Source organism: Callorhinus ursinus, unplaced genomic scaffold (assembly GCF_003265705.2).
Source record: "Callorhinus ursinus isolate GAN/ISIS: 27379988/994484 unplaced genomic scaffold, GSC_fseal_2.0 scaffold13, whole genome shotgun sequence".
NCBI classification, from domain to species: domain Eukaryota; kingdom Metazoa; phylum Chordata; class Mammalia; order Carnivora; family Otariidae; genus Callorhinus; species Callorhinus ursinus.
Window position 1 is genome coordinate 16,361,036 of NW_027397075.1, and position 16,166 is coordinate 16,377,201.

The 16,166-nt window shown below is 55.4% G+C and overlaps 1 protein-coding gene across 1 annotated transcript; it reads right to left on the reverse strand.

Moving 5' to 3' along the window:
• Window positions 1-481: 481 nt before the first annotated feature.
• On the reverse strand, window positions 482-15,796 carry TLR5 (toll like receptor 5). The gene is given in 14 exon segments (XM_073899828.1): window positions 482-1,335; window positions 1,338-1,666; window positions 1,668-2,395; window positions 2,397-3,061; window positions 3,064-3,202; window positions 3,204-3,358; window positions 3,361-3,408; window positions 3,411-3,569; window positions 3,572-3,795; window positions 4,483-5,336; window positions 5,599-7,684; window positions 10,935-11,112; window positions 11,481-11,644; window positions 15,293-15,796. Coding segments are annotated over 10 exon segments (2,592 nt in total). The 5' UTR covers window positions 4,554-5,336; window positions 5,599-7,684; window positions 10,935-11,112; window positions 11,481-11,644; window positions 15,293-15,796; the 3' UTR covers window positions 482-1,261.
• Between the last annotated feature and the right edge of the window lie 370 nt (window positions 15,797-16,166).

Here is a 16,166-nt window from a genome sequence, read left to right on the forward strand (position 1 = left end):
GTAGTCCAGAGGGGTGAGGGGCCAGACAGCCCCATGACTCTCACAGGAAGTCATAAGTGCGTTTTAGAAGAACAGGTAAGGTGTCAAGAATTTGCACACAAGGGAGAGAGGATGCTGGGTTGGAGGTCTCCCAGGAGGCCGCATGGGCTGGGTTTTGAAGAACATAAAGGATGGATGTGCAGAGCTGGAAGAACGTTCCAGAAGGAAGAGGTGGAGTCGGGGGATGTGTGTTCTGGAGGAGTCAGGGCCAAGGGCACAGGGACAGGAAGGACATTTTGGAGCACTAGGCCCTAGGCCTAGGGGCACCCCTCAAATGTGACAGCCGAGCTGGGGCTGCTGAGTTTGGGGGTGCTGTGCATGAAGCCTTGGGCAATATTCTGGCCCACCTTCCTTGGTTTAAATTTTCTTAGTACTTTTGCAGAAAAACATTTCTGTATTAAAATAAACACGCAAAAAGACAGAATGCAAAATATGAAGAGATTTAAGATAAAAAAATACAACTTCAGAGAAGTTCCCACTGCCTCCAGAAGGCCCCTCCCTGTGCACACGCCCTCGGGGCCACAGCAGGGCAGATCTGAGAAGCCTGAGGTCCTTGGTAGATAGCACCGGGCCCGCAGATGAGAAACCAGGCCCAGAGAGGGTGTGTCACGTGCTAACAGTCACACAGCCACCCCGAGCAGCAGAATCAGGCCTGGAACAGGCCTGATATCTGTGTGCAGCTGACGAGCGGGGTGTGGGAGAGAATGGAGGGGAATGCAGGCCGCGTGCGAAGAAGAACTCGCGAGGAACAGGGAGAGCGCTACAGCTGCAATGAGATCCAGGTACTGTCCCGCCCGCTTCCGTGGGGCCACGGCTTGCCCCCAGATGGAGCGGGACTGGCATCGAGCGGCGGCACCATCCCTGTGGCAGAAGCAGGAAACGCCCTCTTTTCTGTGCTTCTTTGTCAGTGTTGTTCTGCGGAGCAGAGGGCGCCCCTTGCCGACCGAGCGACCGAGAGCAAGCGCCAGAGGAAGGCTCGCAGCCCTCTGGGACCCCTCTCCCGGGCCCTTCCCACGACGAGGGCGTGGCCTGTGGTCAGCGCGACTGGAGAGAACCGGATTCCTTTCCATTTCTGGGTCAGTGAGACCAGGCATCCCGTGGCTATGGAAATCAAGAGCTATGTTGTTTTCCTAGTAGGAAAAAAACAAAAACCTCTCCAAAACAGGACCCTGAAATGGTAAGAGCTATCTGTGGCTTGGGATTAGCTCGAAATGCTCCTTGACTAGGAGACGGTTGCCACAGTTTGCAGCTGGATGCTACTGTCCGTGTTGGCATCCTTCTCTTTCTTCAGAATGTGCTGAGTGTGTGAAGGAACCAGCCAACGTCCTGGAGATCCTCGGGCCACCTCAAGTACTGCCGTTTCCGCACGAACCCTCTGATGCACTGATGCTTCATTAGCTGGTACTGGGACAGGGACCCGACGATCACCAGGATGAGGGCGCTGTCCAGGTCAGACACGCACCTGCTCTGGGCGTAAGTGAAGGCTTCCAGGCACCACCCGTCTTGGAGGAAGTGTCTGCTCATGAGGCAGACCACCTTCCTGCTGCCCCACACGGCATCCTTGATGTTGGTGACGTGCTCCCGCCCCGGGACAAAGTCTCTTTCTTCAAAGCACAGGTTGAATCTGAGCATCCAGGTATCTGAGCAGAGCCCTCTGCACCCACTCAAAGTCTCTGCCGCTGAAGCAGAGGTAGGCCTCGTATTTGTACGTGTCGGACTCACAGCGCTCGGCATGGACCGTGGGCAGCAGTCTCTGGGCAGCCCTGTAACACATGAAACAAAGCCCCCTGAGCTTGGTGACCATGAGGATGGTCACGAGGAACAGAGTCAGGGTGACCGTGCAGGAGATGAAAAGGGACAACTTTAGGGCCTTCAAGACCTCCTCTTCATCGCAGCCCTCCATGGAAACAGAGCAGAGGGGCATCCCTGCGAGCGTGTTGGGGTACGTGCAGTAGGTATCTGCACGAGACCCAAATACAGTGACGTTGGTCTGGTTGAGCCAAGTAATGAGAGGATGGAGGTCACACTCACAGATGAACCTGGTGTGCATTATGTCCACGGCTCTGAGGGACACCAGCAAGTTGGGGTCCAGGGACAGGAGCTGGTTTCTGGACATGTCCAGCACCTCCAGGTTAGCAGGCAAGTCGCCAGGAGCAAGAGCCTGAATCAGCCTGTTGGAGTTGAGGTCGAGACCCCTCAGCGCAGTCAGGTGAGTAAGTGCCCCGGGCGGGAGGAAGGCCAAGTAGTTGTTGTTCAGATACAGGATTTGGAGCCGTGAGAGCCCCTTGAACACATCCCAGCAGAAGCCGGTTTCCCAGGCAAGCTGCAATATGTTTCCTCCAAGGAAAAGCTTTTCTTAAGCTGAGGCTCCCTGTTGGGCCGTGAGCTCGGCTGCAAGAGGAAAAGCGGTTTTGATTCAGAATGAGGACCTGGAGGTCAGGGACGCAGAGGAGGAAATAGAGATCATCCACATCTTCCAGCCTATTCTCTGACAAGTGGATGAACTTGGCTTTAAGTCTCATGTTCGGCAAGGCTGCCAGTTTATTGCTACCCAAGAAGATAGTGTCTAGGCTTGGCAGAAAAGGAATTGTTTTAAGAGCATTTTCCCGGAGATCCAAGGTATGTAATGTTTTCAGGAATCTGAAGGTCTGGTCCTGAATGATCCCAATGTGATTGTTTTGAAGATCGATATAGGCTACCTGAGGGAGTCCACAGAAATCAGAATTATAAAGCTCCCCCAGGAGGTTATGTGACATGTTGAGAACGTGGAGGCTGTCGAGGCCATAAAATGCTTCTCTTGTAATCCTGTTTATTTTGTTTTGGGCCAGGTTCAGGAGCTTCAAGTCCTTGAGGGCCTCAAAGAGTCGGAAGTTCAGGGAGAAGATGAAGCCATGGGACAGATCCAGCTGCAGCTCCGCACTCCCGGCCAGGCCAGCAAATGTGTCCCGGTCGGGGTCCCTGATGTTCTGGAAGCCAAACCCGGACCCCATAATGTGGTGGGCCAGAACCAGAGAGATCTGGCTCCCGTGACGTCCACGGTCCAGCCGTTGTCAGAAACGTTCAGGGTTTCTAGGACCATGTTTGTAAACAGGTTCATGCACGTGCCCCAGTCCACGGAGACCCTGCTGTACAGGTGACTGGCAGCAAGGTTTAACAGGGAGAGCATTTTTCCCTTGCAGCGGCTAGAGCTCAAGTTCACACACAATGGGGATCTGGTTGAGGGAAAAATCAATGGACTTCAGGGAATTCAATTCCCAGAATGAAGGATGAAGGTTAAGGCTATGAATCTGATTCTTGGACAGGTCCAGGTGAGACAAGACTCTAAGTTTCTGAAATAACCATCTTTTAATATATTATCGGGCAGACCACGTGGAAGAGTCCAAGTTCAAGCAGGTGGGCCAGCCCCTGAAAAGCATCGCGATGCAGGAAATCCACCTGACTCTTGCCCAGGTCCAAGACCCTCAGGTTGGGCAGCTTTCTGAAGGGTTTTCTGCCAATGGTGAAGGGGATAAACTGAGTCCCAAGCTCAGCAGCTGCAGCCGCTCCAGGAAGGGGAAGGATGTGGTTGTGACAGTCTGGATGTAGTTGAAGCTCAGCAGGAGGGTCTGGGTGGTGCTGGGGACCGGGGGCACCTGGGTGAGGTTGCAGGAGCGATACAAGGCCCTCGGACCGTCAGAGGCACAGGAAGGAATCACAAGCACAGGGCCGGCTGCAAGCATCACCCCGAACAGAAAGTCCAGGTGGCCTCCCATGATCCTGCGGGGAAGGAGGGAGGACGGAAACATAGCTGTCCCAGCTCAAGGCATCGCACCCGGGCCCCTAGGACTCAGGGGCTCCCCCATGATGCGCCCACTCCTCCAGACCCCGTGGCGTGGCCGTGGCTGACGTGTCAGTGCAGATAGTGCTTCTCGTTCTGGCTTACACTGTGTAGTAAGCGCTGTTCTAAGTACCTCAGAGGTTCTTGATCTTTGTAACAGTCTGTTTCTCATTCATTAGTTCATGCAATCACTTATTCAAGGTTTGCAGAGAAAGCTGGAGAAAATAGCAGGTAGAGACACATTTGTGTTCCCCCTCCCCCGCCCCTGCCAGGGACCCCTCCTCACCTGCTGTCGGCTCCATGGCTGCTCCCCAGCTGCCCTGGCCAGGGCACAAGCCCATCTACCCCTCTGCCCTCGCTCCACATACATGGCACATGGGATCACACACAGCACATGGATCACACACAGCACACAGGATCACGCACGGCACATGGGATCATGCACGGCACATGGGATCTCGCACGGCACGTCGTATCACACACAGCACGTCATATCACAGCATGTCGCATCACACATGGCACATCTCATCACACAAACGCTCGCCCTTTTTGTCAATCTCCATGAAGCATCGGACGTCGTGGTGGGTCTAGAACAGCCTGTGGGCGTCAGTACAGGGCATCCATACCTGCGTCTGGCTTGTGTCCCCAGTACTGTGCCGGGTGGTGAGGCGTCCCGTCTCCTGTGCTGGGGGCGCATTCAGCCTGCTCTGAGTGGAACCTCCGGAGGAAAGGAAGGACCCCGTGGCTTGGAGGATGGAGAATGGGGTGAAGGAAGGGGGTAACAGTAAGCAGGTGTGGGTCTGCACAGAGCCTTAACCCGCGGCCACGGAGACAGCTTCCCATGGGGCTGGCCCACAGCTCTACAGAGGCTTTGTTCCGCCTTGGGGCTGATTTGTGGTGGGGTTTCCATGGAAACCCTGAGGCTGAGACACACAAATTACAGCAAATCAGAAGTAGGCATGCACCGGAGTTGACCCCAAGCATTTGAACCGTGCATTTACTAATCATGGGGAAGAACTCGGCGAGAATGTTGATCAGGGTTGCTCATTTCTCCACCATTTCTGCCGAGGCTGAGGCAGGGGCGGCAGCAGCGGAGGCCCCGCACCTCTTGTGGGCCGCTCGCCCTGTCTATGGCCTGGAGACCCCCCTGTCCCCACTCACTTCTGGTCTCTCCTTGCGTTCCCCAGGCGGCTCCCCTCCTTCTCACTTCTGTGGTCCGTCTCCACCTGTCTCCCCAGCATCATCTGGACAAGCGTGCGCTGCACGTCCGCCATATGCTGGGTGCTATTTGGGGCCCAGGAGGGGGTGAACAAACAGGCCACGCTCGTCTTCGCGGGCTTATGTTCTAGTGCAGGCAAGCGAGGAAGGGGTGACACCCAACAGAAGAAGGAACATAAACCGGCAACATGGAGACTGGGACCGCCAGGGTGGGGGCTGGCGGCTATTTGTAGAGTAGCTGGGAAAGCCCTCCCCAATGATACTTTATTTGAGCAGAGACCCGAGGGAAGAACAGGAAACAGAGAGGCCCGGTGTTAGTTCCACCACACGGGGCTCCCATCTGCCACCCCAAACTCTGTTCAACCTCAGGGCCTTGGCACATGCTGCTTCCTGTTTGCTGCTCACATGGCTGGATCTCACGTGGACACTTCCTCAAGAGCTTTCCCCCACACTCACTACTCGCAATAACTCCCCATCCCCTGACTCTTGAAACCACCCTGCGTATTTTCCAAGTCTTTCATCACCTTGTGCGACCTCTGGTTTCCTTATCTGTGGTCTGTCTCCCTGACTCGGCTACCTTTACCATCAGCGCAGCAGGTGGGGAAGGATGCTTGCCGCCAGAAAGGAAATACAAAGTGGAGTGAGTCACCCCACCGGCGAAATGTCAGGGCATTCGATCTGCTGGAGGAACTGTCTCTGGTAAGAAGGAAACTGCATTTTATCCACAAAACGTCCCGTGTAGCACAGGGGCTCCCGACGGGGACGCTGCCTCTGCCGGAGCATCCTGTGAGCACGTGGGGAGTTTCGGGGTGTTTTGGTCGCAGAGAGGAGGTGACAGGAGCCCCCCAGGGAGCGGGGAGGCTCGCTGGGTGCCCATGGCTGGAGGATGTCCCACCAGGTGGCCCCGGAAGCTAAAACCGTGCTCAAAACTACCTCAGAGCCTGACTCTCTTCTCAGGGCCAACAATGTATTTCTTGCACTGTTTTACTATATACTGAGTTTTCCAGGCACGTGACCACCTTGTAAATCTAGGGATGATCGTACCTTGTTCCGTTTGGAGCTTGACGAGGAGTTATTCACCATTTCAGAAAATCCCTTCATGGTGCCGAAGGCCCCGGGGGGGCGCCTGGAACCATGTGTGCACGTGCGTGTGTGCATGCGTGTAAGCAAGTGTATTCGACCCTCATTTCTAAATGTCAAATGTAATTTTTAAAAAGTTTAAAAAATGTCCAATAAATCTTTTCCTACATCTCTTAAATCCAAACTTTTTTTTTTTTTTTTTTTTTTTAAGATTTTAGCAGGGAGAGTGGGAGAGGGAGAAGCAGGCTTCCCACGGAGCAGGGAGCCCGATGCGGGACTCGATCCCAGGACCCTGGGACCATGACTGAGCTGAAGGCAGATGCTTAATGACTGAGCCACCCAGGCGCCCCGAACTTATTCTTTATATGTGAGTTTGAGAGTCCAAATCACTCATTTTGCCTCCTAGTGTGGGGCTCATATTAATTCATCATAAATGACTTTCCCTTTAACTTCTTTTGGATATTCCTGTTAGGGCATTACACTGATTTCTTTAAAATTCTGTGTATGGGTAAATTAGATTAGATGTGTGATTCCATTTCAGAATGGAAAAGTCTGGTCATTTAAACATTTGTGGTAAAAAGCTGCTTTCCTAAGCACTGCAGCCCCGAGGTAAAGCTTCTAGTCCCTTCTTCCCACGTTCACTGTAGACGCTGCGATGATTAAAGCCAGATATTCTTACATACTATTTCCACCCACGTAGCGTGTGGTTGTCCCTCGCACAGATGATCAGACTGAGTCACAAAAGTAAAATTGCTGCTTTCTTCCTCAGTGAATTTCTTTTGGATTCAGGTGGGCCTTGGAGCCAACGACCTTGTATTTACAGAAGACACACCTGTGTTCTGGGAAGTGGGATTCAAGTTCAGAGTGATCTCAGTAGATAAAGTGGAGACTACTCAGAAAGCAAGCAGAAACGGGCAGATGCAGCGTTACGGCCCCTCGGCAGCCCCAGAGGCCAGCCCTAGCCCCCTACGAGGGCACGGGCTCTCACAACACCATCCCTGCCATCCCGATTCCTGAGCGAACCAGCCTGGGAAGGGCAGCCTGGCACCTTCACGGAGACGGGACGAGAGATGGTGGGTTCCTGTGGCGACCCTGCATCAGGCTCTGAGCTCCCAGCACGCGTCCCGGGCTGTAGTTCCAGAATTTGGGGCAGCACTGGGCCACGTGGTGGGAGCCGTGGTTCTCGGGAGGGAGATCCTCCTAGAGACACACACAGAATCTCAGAGGTGCTCTGAAGGAGGCAGGAAGAGCACTGAGGATGTGGGAGACGCGTGGTTGGGGAAGACCACACTCTGTCTCCCCAGCCTTCTTCCTGTCTCACGGTGGGAACGGGGCCCTAAAGCAACATGCAGGGACCGCACTCTACAGTAGTTCTTAAATACTTTGAGACTCCAATAGCTCTGATTCCTTGACCTCCAAAGACGCACACGCGTATCAGGAACCAGACTTTGCACCGAGCTTCCAGGGTTCATGGACCTCCTGACGGCTGCTCCTTCCAACCCATCACTCACGAGGAACAACCAGCACGTTCTGCAAAGAGCCCGATGGTAAACATTTCAGGCTTTGCAGTCCAAATACCACAGTTTGCCAACCTTTGTTCTAGAACAGAATAGAAACTTTGATTTCACAAATGAGGATTTTAAGTGAGTGTAAGATAAACATATCCTGATACTGAGCCGCCAGTATTTGCAGGAAGAACTCACTCGGCCCCAAGTTGTTCAAACATCAGAATGAATTCTCATCTTACATAACCATACAGAAAAATCCCTGCAGAGACACACAAGCAGTAACACCAGCTCAGAATAACAGTCGAATGTCCTAGTTTCACTTTTGCCTTTTTACAGAAGCCTCCTTGCCGACCCCCAAATGCCTACCCTGGGCTAGGGGGCTCGGCCCTGAACTCGTGGCAATAACAAGTGATACACGGGAGCCCCACACAGCACGCTCTAAGATGCTGAGCTGTCAAGCCCGTGTACAAACAGTGAGGTGGGTAAGGCCAGATTTTAAAGAAAATTATTTGGGCTTATGTTGGTTGTATCACAAAGATACAATGCAGGCCGATTTTCATATGAAATACAGAAAGGTGTGAGACACTACATTTCTACCTCTGAGGAGGGCCTCGGGGGGGTCAAGTTCCAGGACAAGTGAGCGGACAGGTGCGGGGAGGCATGACTGCCCAAGCGGAGGGTCCTGGAATGGGAGCCAGAAGCCCACGTGGGTTGAAGTAAATAGGAACAAGTCCTCTTGTAGGGCGCGTCGAACCTAACAATGAGAACCAGGCTCTGAAGTTGCTCCGGACCCCGTCAGACCTCCACGAGAGACACAGGCGGTGGCGGCGCCAGGAGCAGGTGGGAGCGGGCGTGGACTTCAGGGAGTCCGAGAGAGAAGACCAAGGGCCCCCACGTGAGGTGAAGCCGAGGGAGCGGGAGGGGTGCGTGCATGTGGAGCACGTCTCAGAGGATGCGCTCGCGTCTCCCCAAGCTCCACAGCAGAGAGCGGCCACCTCGTGGTGCAAGGAGCGGACACGCGCTCCTGAATCGTTACTGAGCAGATGATGGACAACGGCTTACCCTGCTACCTGTGAGCGCGTCAGGTGACGTACGTGTTCCTTCCCCCAAATCCCGTGCTACGCAAACTCACACGACAAAAGTGGGGCTTCCGGAGAAAGGAGGCTAGTGTCCAACACTCAAAATCTTCCCTGGCGGCACCAAAAAACCTGATAGAGAAGGTAGCGCCGTCTTATAGATGTTACATGGTTATGAAAGACACGGTGCAGGAGACCGCTTTCACCTTGAGGGTCACTTGAGCCTGCGTCCAGGCTTGCGTTGAGCTGCGCCGGGCAGGGGACGAGGTAGACAGCAGTGACAGCAGATGCGGGAGGGGGACCGAGGTCCCCGACAGGTTCACAAGGGTGTTGTGTTTATTCACATATGGGGTGGCTCAGCTGGGCCCAGTTTTCTTCATTTAAACCTAAGAAAATGCCCACGAGCCCACATGAAATTCACATTTCCTAGCGTGTGGATTAAAAAAGCACGTTAGTCAAAGCACGTGTTGGAGCATCTATGCTTCAATTCAAGGCTAACAGTTCGGAGGACAGAAGCTGCTGTTCTGTCTGAGAGCCTCTGGCAGAGCCTGGAGAGCCTGCAGGACGGGCTTGGGGACCCGCTGGGGCCGGCGTGGACTCGGGTCCCAGAGGCTCAGGGACCTGGGTGGATCCACTCCCCAGCCCTGGCGCACTCATGCTTCGATGAAGGACAGACGAGCAGAGAAGGTCTCACCGGGGCTGCAGGTCAGAGTCGCCGGGGGGCGGGACGGGGGGAGGAAGTCCAGGCCTCCCGTAGACCAGGGGCAGGACACAGCCTTACAGTGGGCCTCTGAACTCTCAGCAAGTGTGTGAACTTTCTGCACACGCAAACCGGAGACTCCCTGGTGTAGACGAATGGTTCTTGAACTCGGCCGTCCTTTGGAATCGCCAGGGACATGAAAACAGTACAGGTACCTGGGTCCCCTTGGAGAGATGGGGATGGCGGGGGCGTCCGGAGGGGCTCAATCGCTCCAGGTGATTGTAAGCACAGAATGCCAGATACGCCAGCCTCACAGCTGCCATGCTGACTCACCCCAGAACTGCCTCGGGACACAATCCCACTGTGGGTCCATTCCCAAGGGGACGGAAGGCAGAAAGAGCACCATGTGCGTGACCACCGACAGGCAAGCAGGTTGACAAACTGCGTTGCACACAAAATGTACGAGTCAGCCTCAGCACGGAGGAGACTCCGACGGCTGGTGTGACTAGCGAACCTTGAGGACATCATGCCCAGTGACATAAGCCAGTCCCAGAGGCCAAAGGTGGCGTGATTCCATGTGTGTGAGCCAGCTGGTGTCTGGGCTCTGAGGGCGGCGGGAGCGGCACAGGCGATGTGGCGCCACACTCCTGCCAAGCGCTGTTAATTACGATAATGAGACCAGAGGGAAAAGGGTCAGCCGCTCTCCCATTTGAGTTGAATTCACTTAGATTTGATCCCAGCCGTTAGCAGAGCAGGTGCCTTTCTTGAGCTAACGGCCAGGACAGCAGACCGGCTGGCCTAAGCTTGGGTGAGCTCTGGGTGCATCTCCACACTTAGCCTCGGCCTGGGGGGCCCCTCGATCCTTCACAGACAACACTGGTCCTGGGCCCCGGGCGGCACCTGAGTCTGAGCTGGGTGGTTCCCTGGTGGGTGGCGGCCCACCGTGGGCAGGCGCGGAGGACTCACTGAGAAAAACACTGACTTCATTTACAAATGGGCACTGGGAGAGTTTCTCTACAGTTCATGTGGCAATGAAAATTCCGAACTGAATCCGAAGGCGGGTGTGGAGGGCTGGGTCTGCCTTGCGCAAAGGCTCGAGGCCAGGACCCCGGGTGGAGTCAAAGGACACATGTGTTTATGAGCAGAACACGGCATCCCACGGACACAGGCCTGCCAGGGGGCACCAGGGAGGCCATGCTGTCTTGAGGGCCATGTCCTTCTAAAAACCATCTTTCTGTAAATCAGAATTCTGCTCCCGAGGACAGGTGTTGTCTCTTTGGTTCTCTGCCACGCCACCAGCAGCCAGGACATACCACGTGGGCAGGTGTCCCCTGAGTGAATTTGCCACGTCATGCCTCTGGGCTGTCCCTCCTGCTCTGCGGTCCCCAGAGTGCTGGGGGCTGGTCTGCGTTCTCTGAGTCCCTGAAGGGCCTGATCTGGGCAGGAGCTGGCTCCTGGGCACGCAGGCACGTCCCTCCTGGCAGGGAACAACTTACCTGTGAGCATTACACCACCAGCGTCTGAGAGTGAGCCTGTCGCTTCTTCTTGCTTGTCTGGACGCAGCTGGAAATATCCTTCTGGGCATCTGTGGCACTCCCTCCAAATTCTGAGCCCTTCGGACTGGCTCAACCCTGTGTCAAGTATTTCTGTTTTCAGCATACATAGTCTTCAAACCTAGCGAGGTAGGCAAGGTCAAACTGGGAGAAGCTTCCGGTGTGACCTCGGTGCAGCTGGTGGCCAATCCTGTGAGGTCGCCCCAGGACACCGCCAGCATCGACTCCCCTCCCTTCCGGTCACTGCCCTGCCGCCTCCTTGCCCAGGTAACCCAGGAACCTCCCCGCTGGTCCCGCACTGACACACACACCCTTCACCCAGCTACCCAAGGGAGCCAGAGAGCACAGCTCTGCTCAGAAGCTGCACAATTCTTGAGGGCAGGGGCCTGGTTTTTATTCATGCCATATCTCTGAAGTAGCGCGGCTTAAACACCCCAGTAATATTCCCCACTAATACTCTGAAGATTTATTTTCATCAGGAGTACTCACCTCCCAGGCCTAACACAGGGAGCTCCTGACACGTCCTCCCCATTCTAGGGGCCCAGGTCCCCCAACTGTTCCACAACTTCTGTTCCCGAGACCATAGGAACTTCATCAGTGACGCAGGTGGTCAGTGTTAATTTGGTGAATCAGGAGAAAGGGCTTTGGTTTTCCTAAAGGAGAAAAACTAATTAAGGGGGAGAAACAGAAAACATTATGCACGTGTTTTTCTTTTCTTTTTTGAAGATTTTATTTATTTATTTAGAGAGACAGAGAGCATGAGCAGTGAGGAGGGACAGAGGGAGAGAGAGAATCCTGAGCAGACTCCCTGAGGAGCGCAGAGTCTGACATGGGGTTCAATCTCACAACTCCGAGATCATGACCTGAGCGGAAGCCAAGAGTTGGATGCTTAACTGACTGAGCCACCCAGGCGCCCCCACGCACCTGTTTTTCTATGCCATGCAGCAATTGTCCTTGTAGAAGATTTTGAAACTATAGGTGTGTCTCTTATGGAGCAAAATTTTAATCGGAAAAGACCAAAACAATTTTGTGAGTCAAGGCATGTGGAACTTCAGAACTAAAGGGTTCTTGGAAATCTCAGGCTCTGCCCCTGGTGCAGAAGGTGTGCATTGGAGCCAGTCAGGCGGGCAACTCGCTTCCCTGTGACTCCAAGAGGAAAACTCTACCCTTTCACAATCAAATGCATTCTTTACCAAATCACTGTGGTGCTGAGGAAGGAAGGGTCTCCGTGGGACCTGAAAGTCCCTTCCATGACCTCACGGTGGGCATTTGGCTCCTGAGGCTCAACCAAGCATGGGTTGTGGACAACGCTCACTGCTCCACGGTGAGCACAGGACTGGCAGGTTTCTGGGCAGACGGCTAAGGTCGCCTTCAGAGTGTGACATTTCTAAGCAGTCCGGCTAGGTAAATTAGGGCTGAATGAGGGGTCACTGACTAGGAAATCATCAGGGCACAGATGGAGGACGAGGGGTCTTGCCAGTTGGAGAACTGATGTCTGGCGCTTTGCATCGCTGCAGAGGTAATCACACTGGTGCTCAGAGAGGCTAGGTGCTTGCTAGAGGTCACATGTCCGTTAAACAGGTAACAGAGAGGGCGCTCTGCATAGGAATCACTGGGAAATGTTGCTGAAAAGCAAATTTGGCCAGCAGGCTGGGAGCTGAGACTCTACCTCTGCATCAAGCCTCCGGGTGATCCTGACCCGGAGGGTTCACCAACCGCAGCCTGAGTGGCAAGAATAGTGACCTGTTCTCCGTCACTGCTCACTGCTGACCAGATGCTGCCCGATCACTTCTGAGAAGGGGCCACGTTACTACATTCACCCCAACTCTTCTCAGCCCTGGAGGGTGTAGCATCAGATGGTTGCTAACGGAAATCACTTGAACCCTCTGAGGAGGGGCTGGACAGGCCACGCGGGTTTACGCTCGGCGCAGCCTCGGACACAGGTGCGCGGGGCGCTCCCCCAGCCGACGGGCAGGGGGCGGCAGAGGGCGGAATCCGCGGGCGCACGGGGAGCGGGGGCGCACAGGGAGCGGGGCTCGCCCAGGACCCGGTCGTCTTCTTCCCGAGCGCACGGGGCTCAGAAGGGATTATCCACCCCGCCCACGCGCGCTCGGAGCTCTGCATCTGTTTTGATGGGCGGGGGAATCAGAATGAGGACTAACTTTGCAGCTGGATTCAAGTCCTGGCTCCCAGTTTAATGGATGTGTGACCTCGAGCAAGTGCCTAGCCTCTGAGCACCAGTGCGATCATCTCTACACCAGCCACAGAAACAGTTTCTACTTCTCCAGGGACACTCCAGTGCCCGACCCAGAGAAACCGGTTACTGACGCACGCATAACCCGCTAATATTTCTTGCTTAAGTACACAGACATCATTTATCCAAGTGCACCTCGCGGGAAATGCACTCCCTTTAGGAGCCACTGAAGGGGAACACTGCAGAGGAAACGGAGTTTCTCCCTATGCCGGGGTGATCTGATGCTTCCCTTTTCTGCACTCATGGGGAATTATGTAAAATCTCGCCTGACTGCGTTTAATATCTTCAGGTGCTGGTCCCCCCAAACCACCGTGGCATCCAGAGGCACTGGTATTCTGAAGACAGTATGTTGAAAACCCAACAGAATGACTTCTCTTGGGTCTGTTCATTATATATTCCTTAGCACAGTCTTAAAACATCTGATTGAAGAAAGTAATTCCATTTGGGTGATTATTAAAGACCAACAACTGAAGGCACGACACCTTTCAACTCCTTGAGAGCTCACCAAGGAGCTGAGTATCTCTACCTGTCTACAGAAAATTCATCAGAGGCTCTGACAGCCTCCCCGAATGCAACTCAGCTGAAGGCCGCACGCTGACCGCCAAGCAAATTGCCAGGACCAGGGGCAGGGGGAAGCAGTGAGGGCGGCAACCAGAGCAGAAAGCTGGGAAGCCCCACTCTGCATCCCCTGAAGTACTGACAGTCTGCGCTCGCTCACGGAGCTGCAAAAATCATCGGGATTGTGATGTAAACTGAGGCAATTGTGGGGAAGGCACAGGTGAAGGAAAACCGAAGGGGAATGGAAATGTGAGGAGAGATTATACAACACTTGAGAGGGGAGGGTGAGGAGGGAGTAAGGCCAGGAGGAGGGGTCCTGCGTCTCCCCTGCCAGGTGCAGAGGAGGGAAGATTTCACTGGTGGCTCTGCAGGGACTTGGAGCTGGGGCAGAGGGGGTGGCGAACACGTCCCTGCTGGGAGCACGTTCTCCTGCACTGTGCCCAGCGTCCCGGACCAAGGGAGCTTCCAGAGGGTGGAATCCGCCCTGGGCTGGCTGCCCGGAGGCTGGGCTCCATTCCGGGTGGGGTGGACTCAGTCACACACATCCGGACCCAGGAACTGCACATCCCAGGGCTTTCTGCTGAGTCTGTGAGCGTGCAGAAACCAACAAGCAGGCCTATTCTGCTTTCAACACTCAGCAAAGCTGAACTTTCCAGTGCTTGCAAACCAACAAAGAAGGCTCTGTGATGCTGGACACAACTTCCTGAGAAGTCTTTCTTCCAAGAAAACAAAACCAAAAACCTGGCAGGGTCAGCTTTGCATTCAGACAGTGGAATCTAAGCATGCCCTGCTTTGCTTAGAGCTGACATGCTCAGGATGATCACGTGACAGCACTTAGGATGGGAGTGCCACGGAGGCTGAGAGGCACAGGTGATTGTTACAATGTGCTTAGTAATTAGTTTTGGCCTGGGCCCTTCCTCTGGAACCCCATGGAACCTGCCCGCAATCCCACAATTAAGGGATTAGTGTCTAGCACCACAGACCTTCTCCCAGACCCTGCCCCACCATGTCCCCTGTAACTGGCTGTGCCTGGCATACCAGGAAGTTGCTGGCCACTGTCTTCTACCCACGAGAGCAAGGGTGAAGCAAGTCAGGGATCCAGGGGTCCTGGACAGATTTCTCAATGCTCACCCAGGGTGAGTAAACGCAGGGAAAAGTGATTCAGCCACGCTCCCCAGGCCGGCCACCCCCAGCATCAGCATCCCCAGGGCTCTCTTCCAGTCACTGAACAAGAGGACGGCGTCCCATATGTACCTGACGTCGGAACAGGGCATCATATTGATAGTGACACTACCTAAGGATGCTCAGGTTAATTAAGCTGCTTGTGGGTCACTGTGCAGGACAGGAGTGTTCAAACACTAAGTGACTTCATAGCTAACCCACGGGGAGGAGAAAGCTCCTGTCACCGATTCCCACGCAACATGGTCTCTGCGGATAGGCTTCTTGGGACAGCGCATCCCTCGCCCCTAAGAAAATCAACCGAACCCACCTCACGCCTGGGAGGATGTCATTCCAGCCGTGGTTTCCCCTGTCTTCATCGGCAGATTGTTTATAACGTAAAGGCCAACGATATTTACCGTGGAGGCTGTTTTCCCGGTGCTCTGGGTGGGCGGGGCTCAGGCCTGTGGTCTGGCAGCTGGACAGCGTTCTGAGATTTCCACGGCCCCGCGGGCTTGGCTGTCTCCCTTTTCCAAGACAGTGAAGCCACCTGCCCCCGGGGGGTGGGGACGAAAGCGAAAGTGACAAAGTCTGACAGCCTTCCAAAGGTGGGGTGCAAGGGACCTCGTCAGAGCCGGGGCTTCGCGGTGGGCCCCCCGCCGGACACCAGCCCGGCACCAGCCGGCCACCGCGGGTCCGGGGAGGACAGCCCGAAGCGGCCCGGGACGCCCCCGGGTGGGGATGACGCCCGACCCCGCCAGCAGCCCGGTCCCCGCCCCGTCCCCTGCGCAGGGTCCTCGTCCGCGGCCGGGCGCTCACCTCCAGGAAAGGCTTACCCACCCCTTCGCCCACTCCTCCCAGCCCCTCCTCCCGGAAGGCCCCCGAGCAGGCCCCTCCGGCCCCGCCTACCGTCCTGCCCCATCCCCGCCCCTGGACAGATCCGGCCCCACCCACCTGCCCGGCCTCCGCAACGCCCCCCGCCCCGCCCTCGGGCCCGCCCACCGGCCCCGGCCCCGCCCACCTACCTGCCTCATCCCTGCCCTCCTGCCCGGCCCCGCCCACCGCCCAGCCCCATCCCCGCCCCTGGACAGAGTCGACCCCGTCCACATGCCCCGGCCCCGCCCACCTGTCCACCCCGGCCACTCCGGCTCCGCCCACCTGCTTGCCTCATCCCCACCCCCTCCCATCGTCCAGGCCCCACCCAC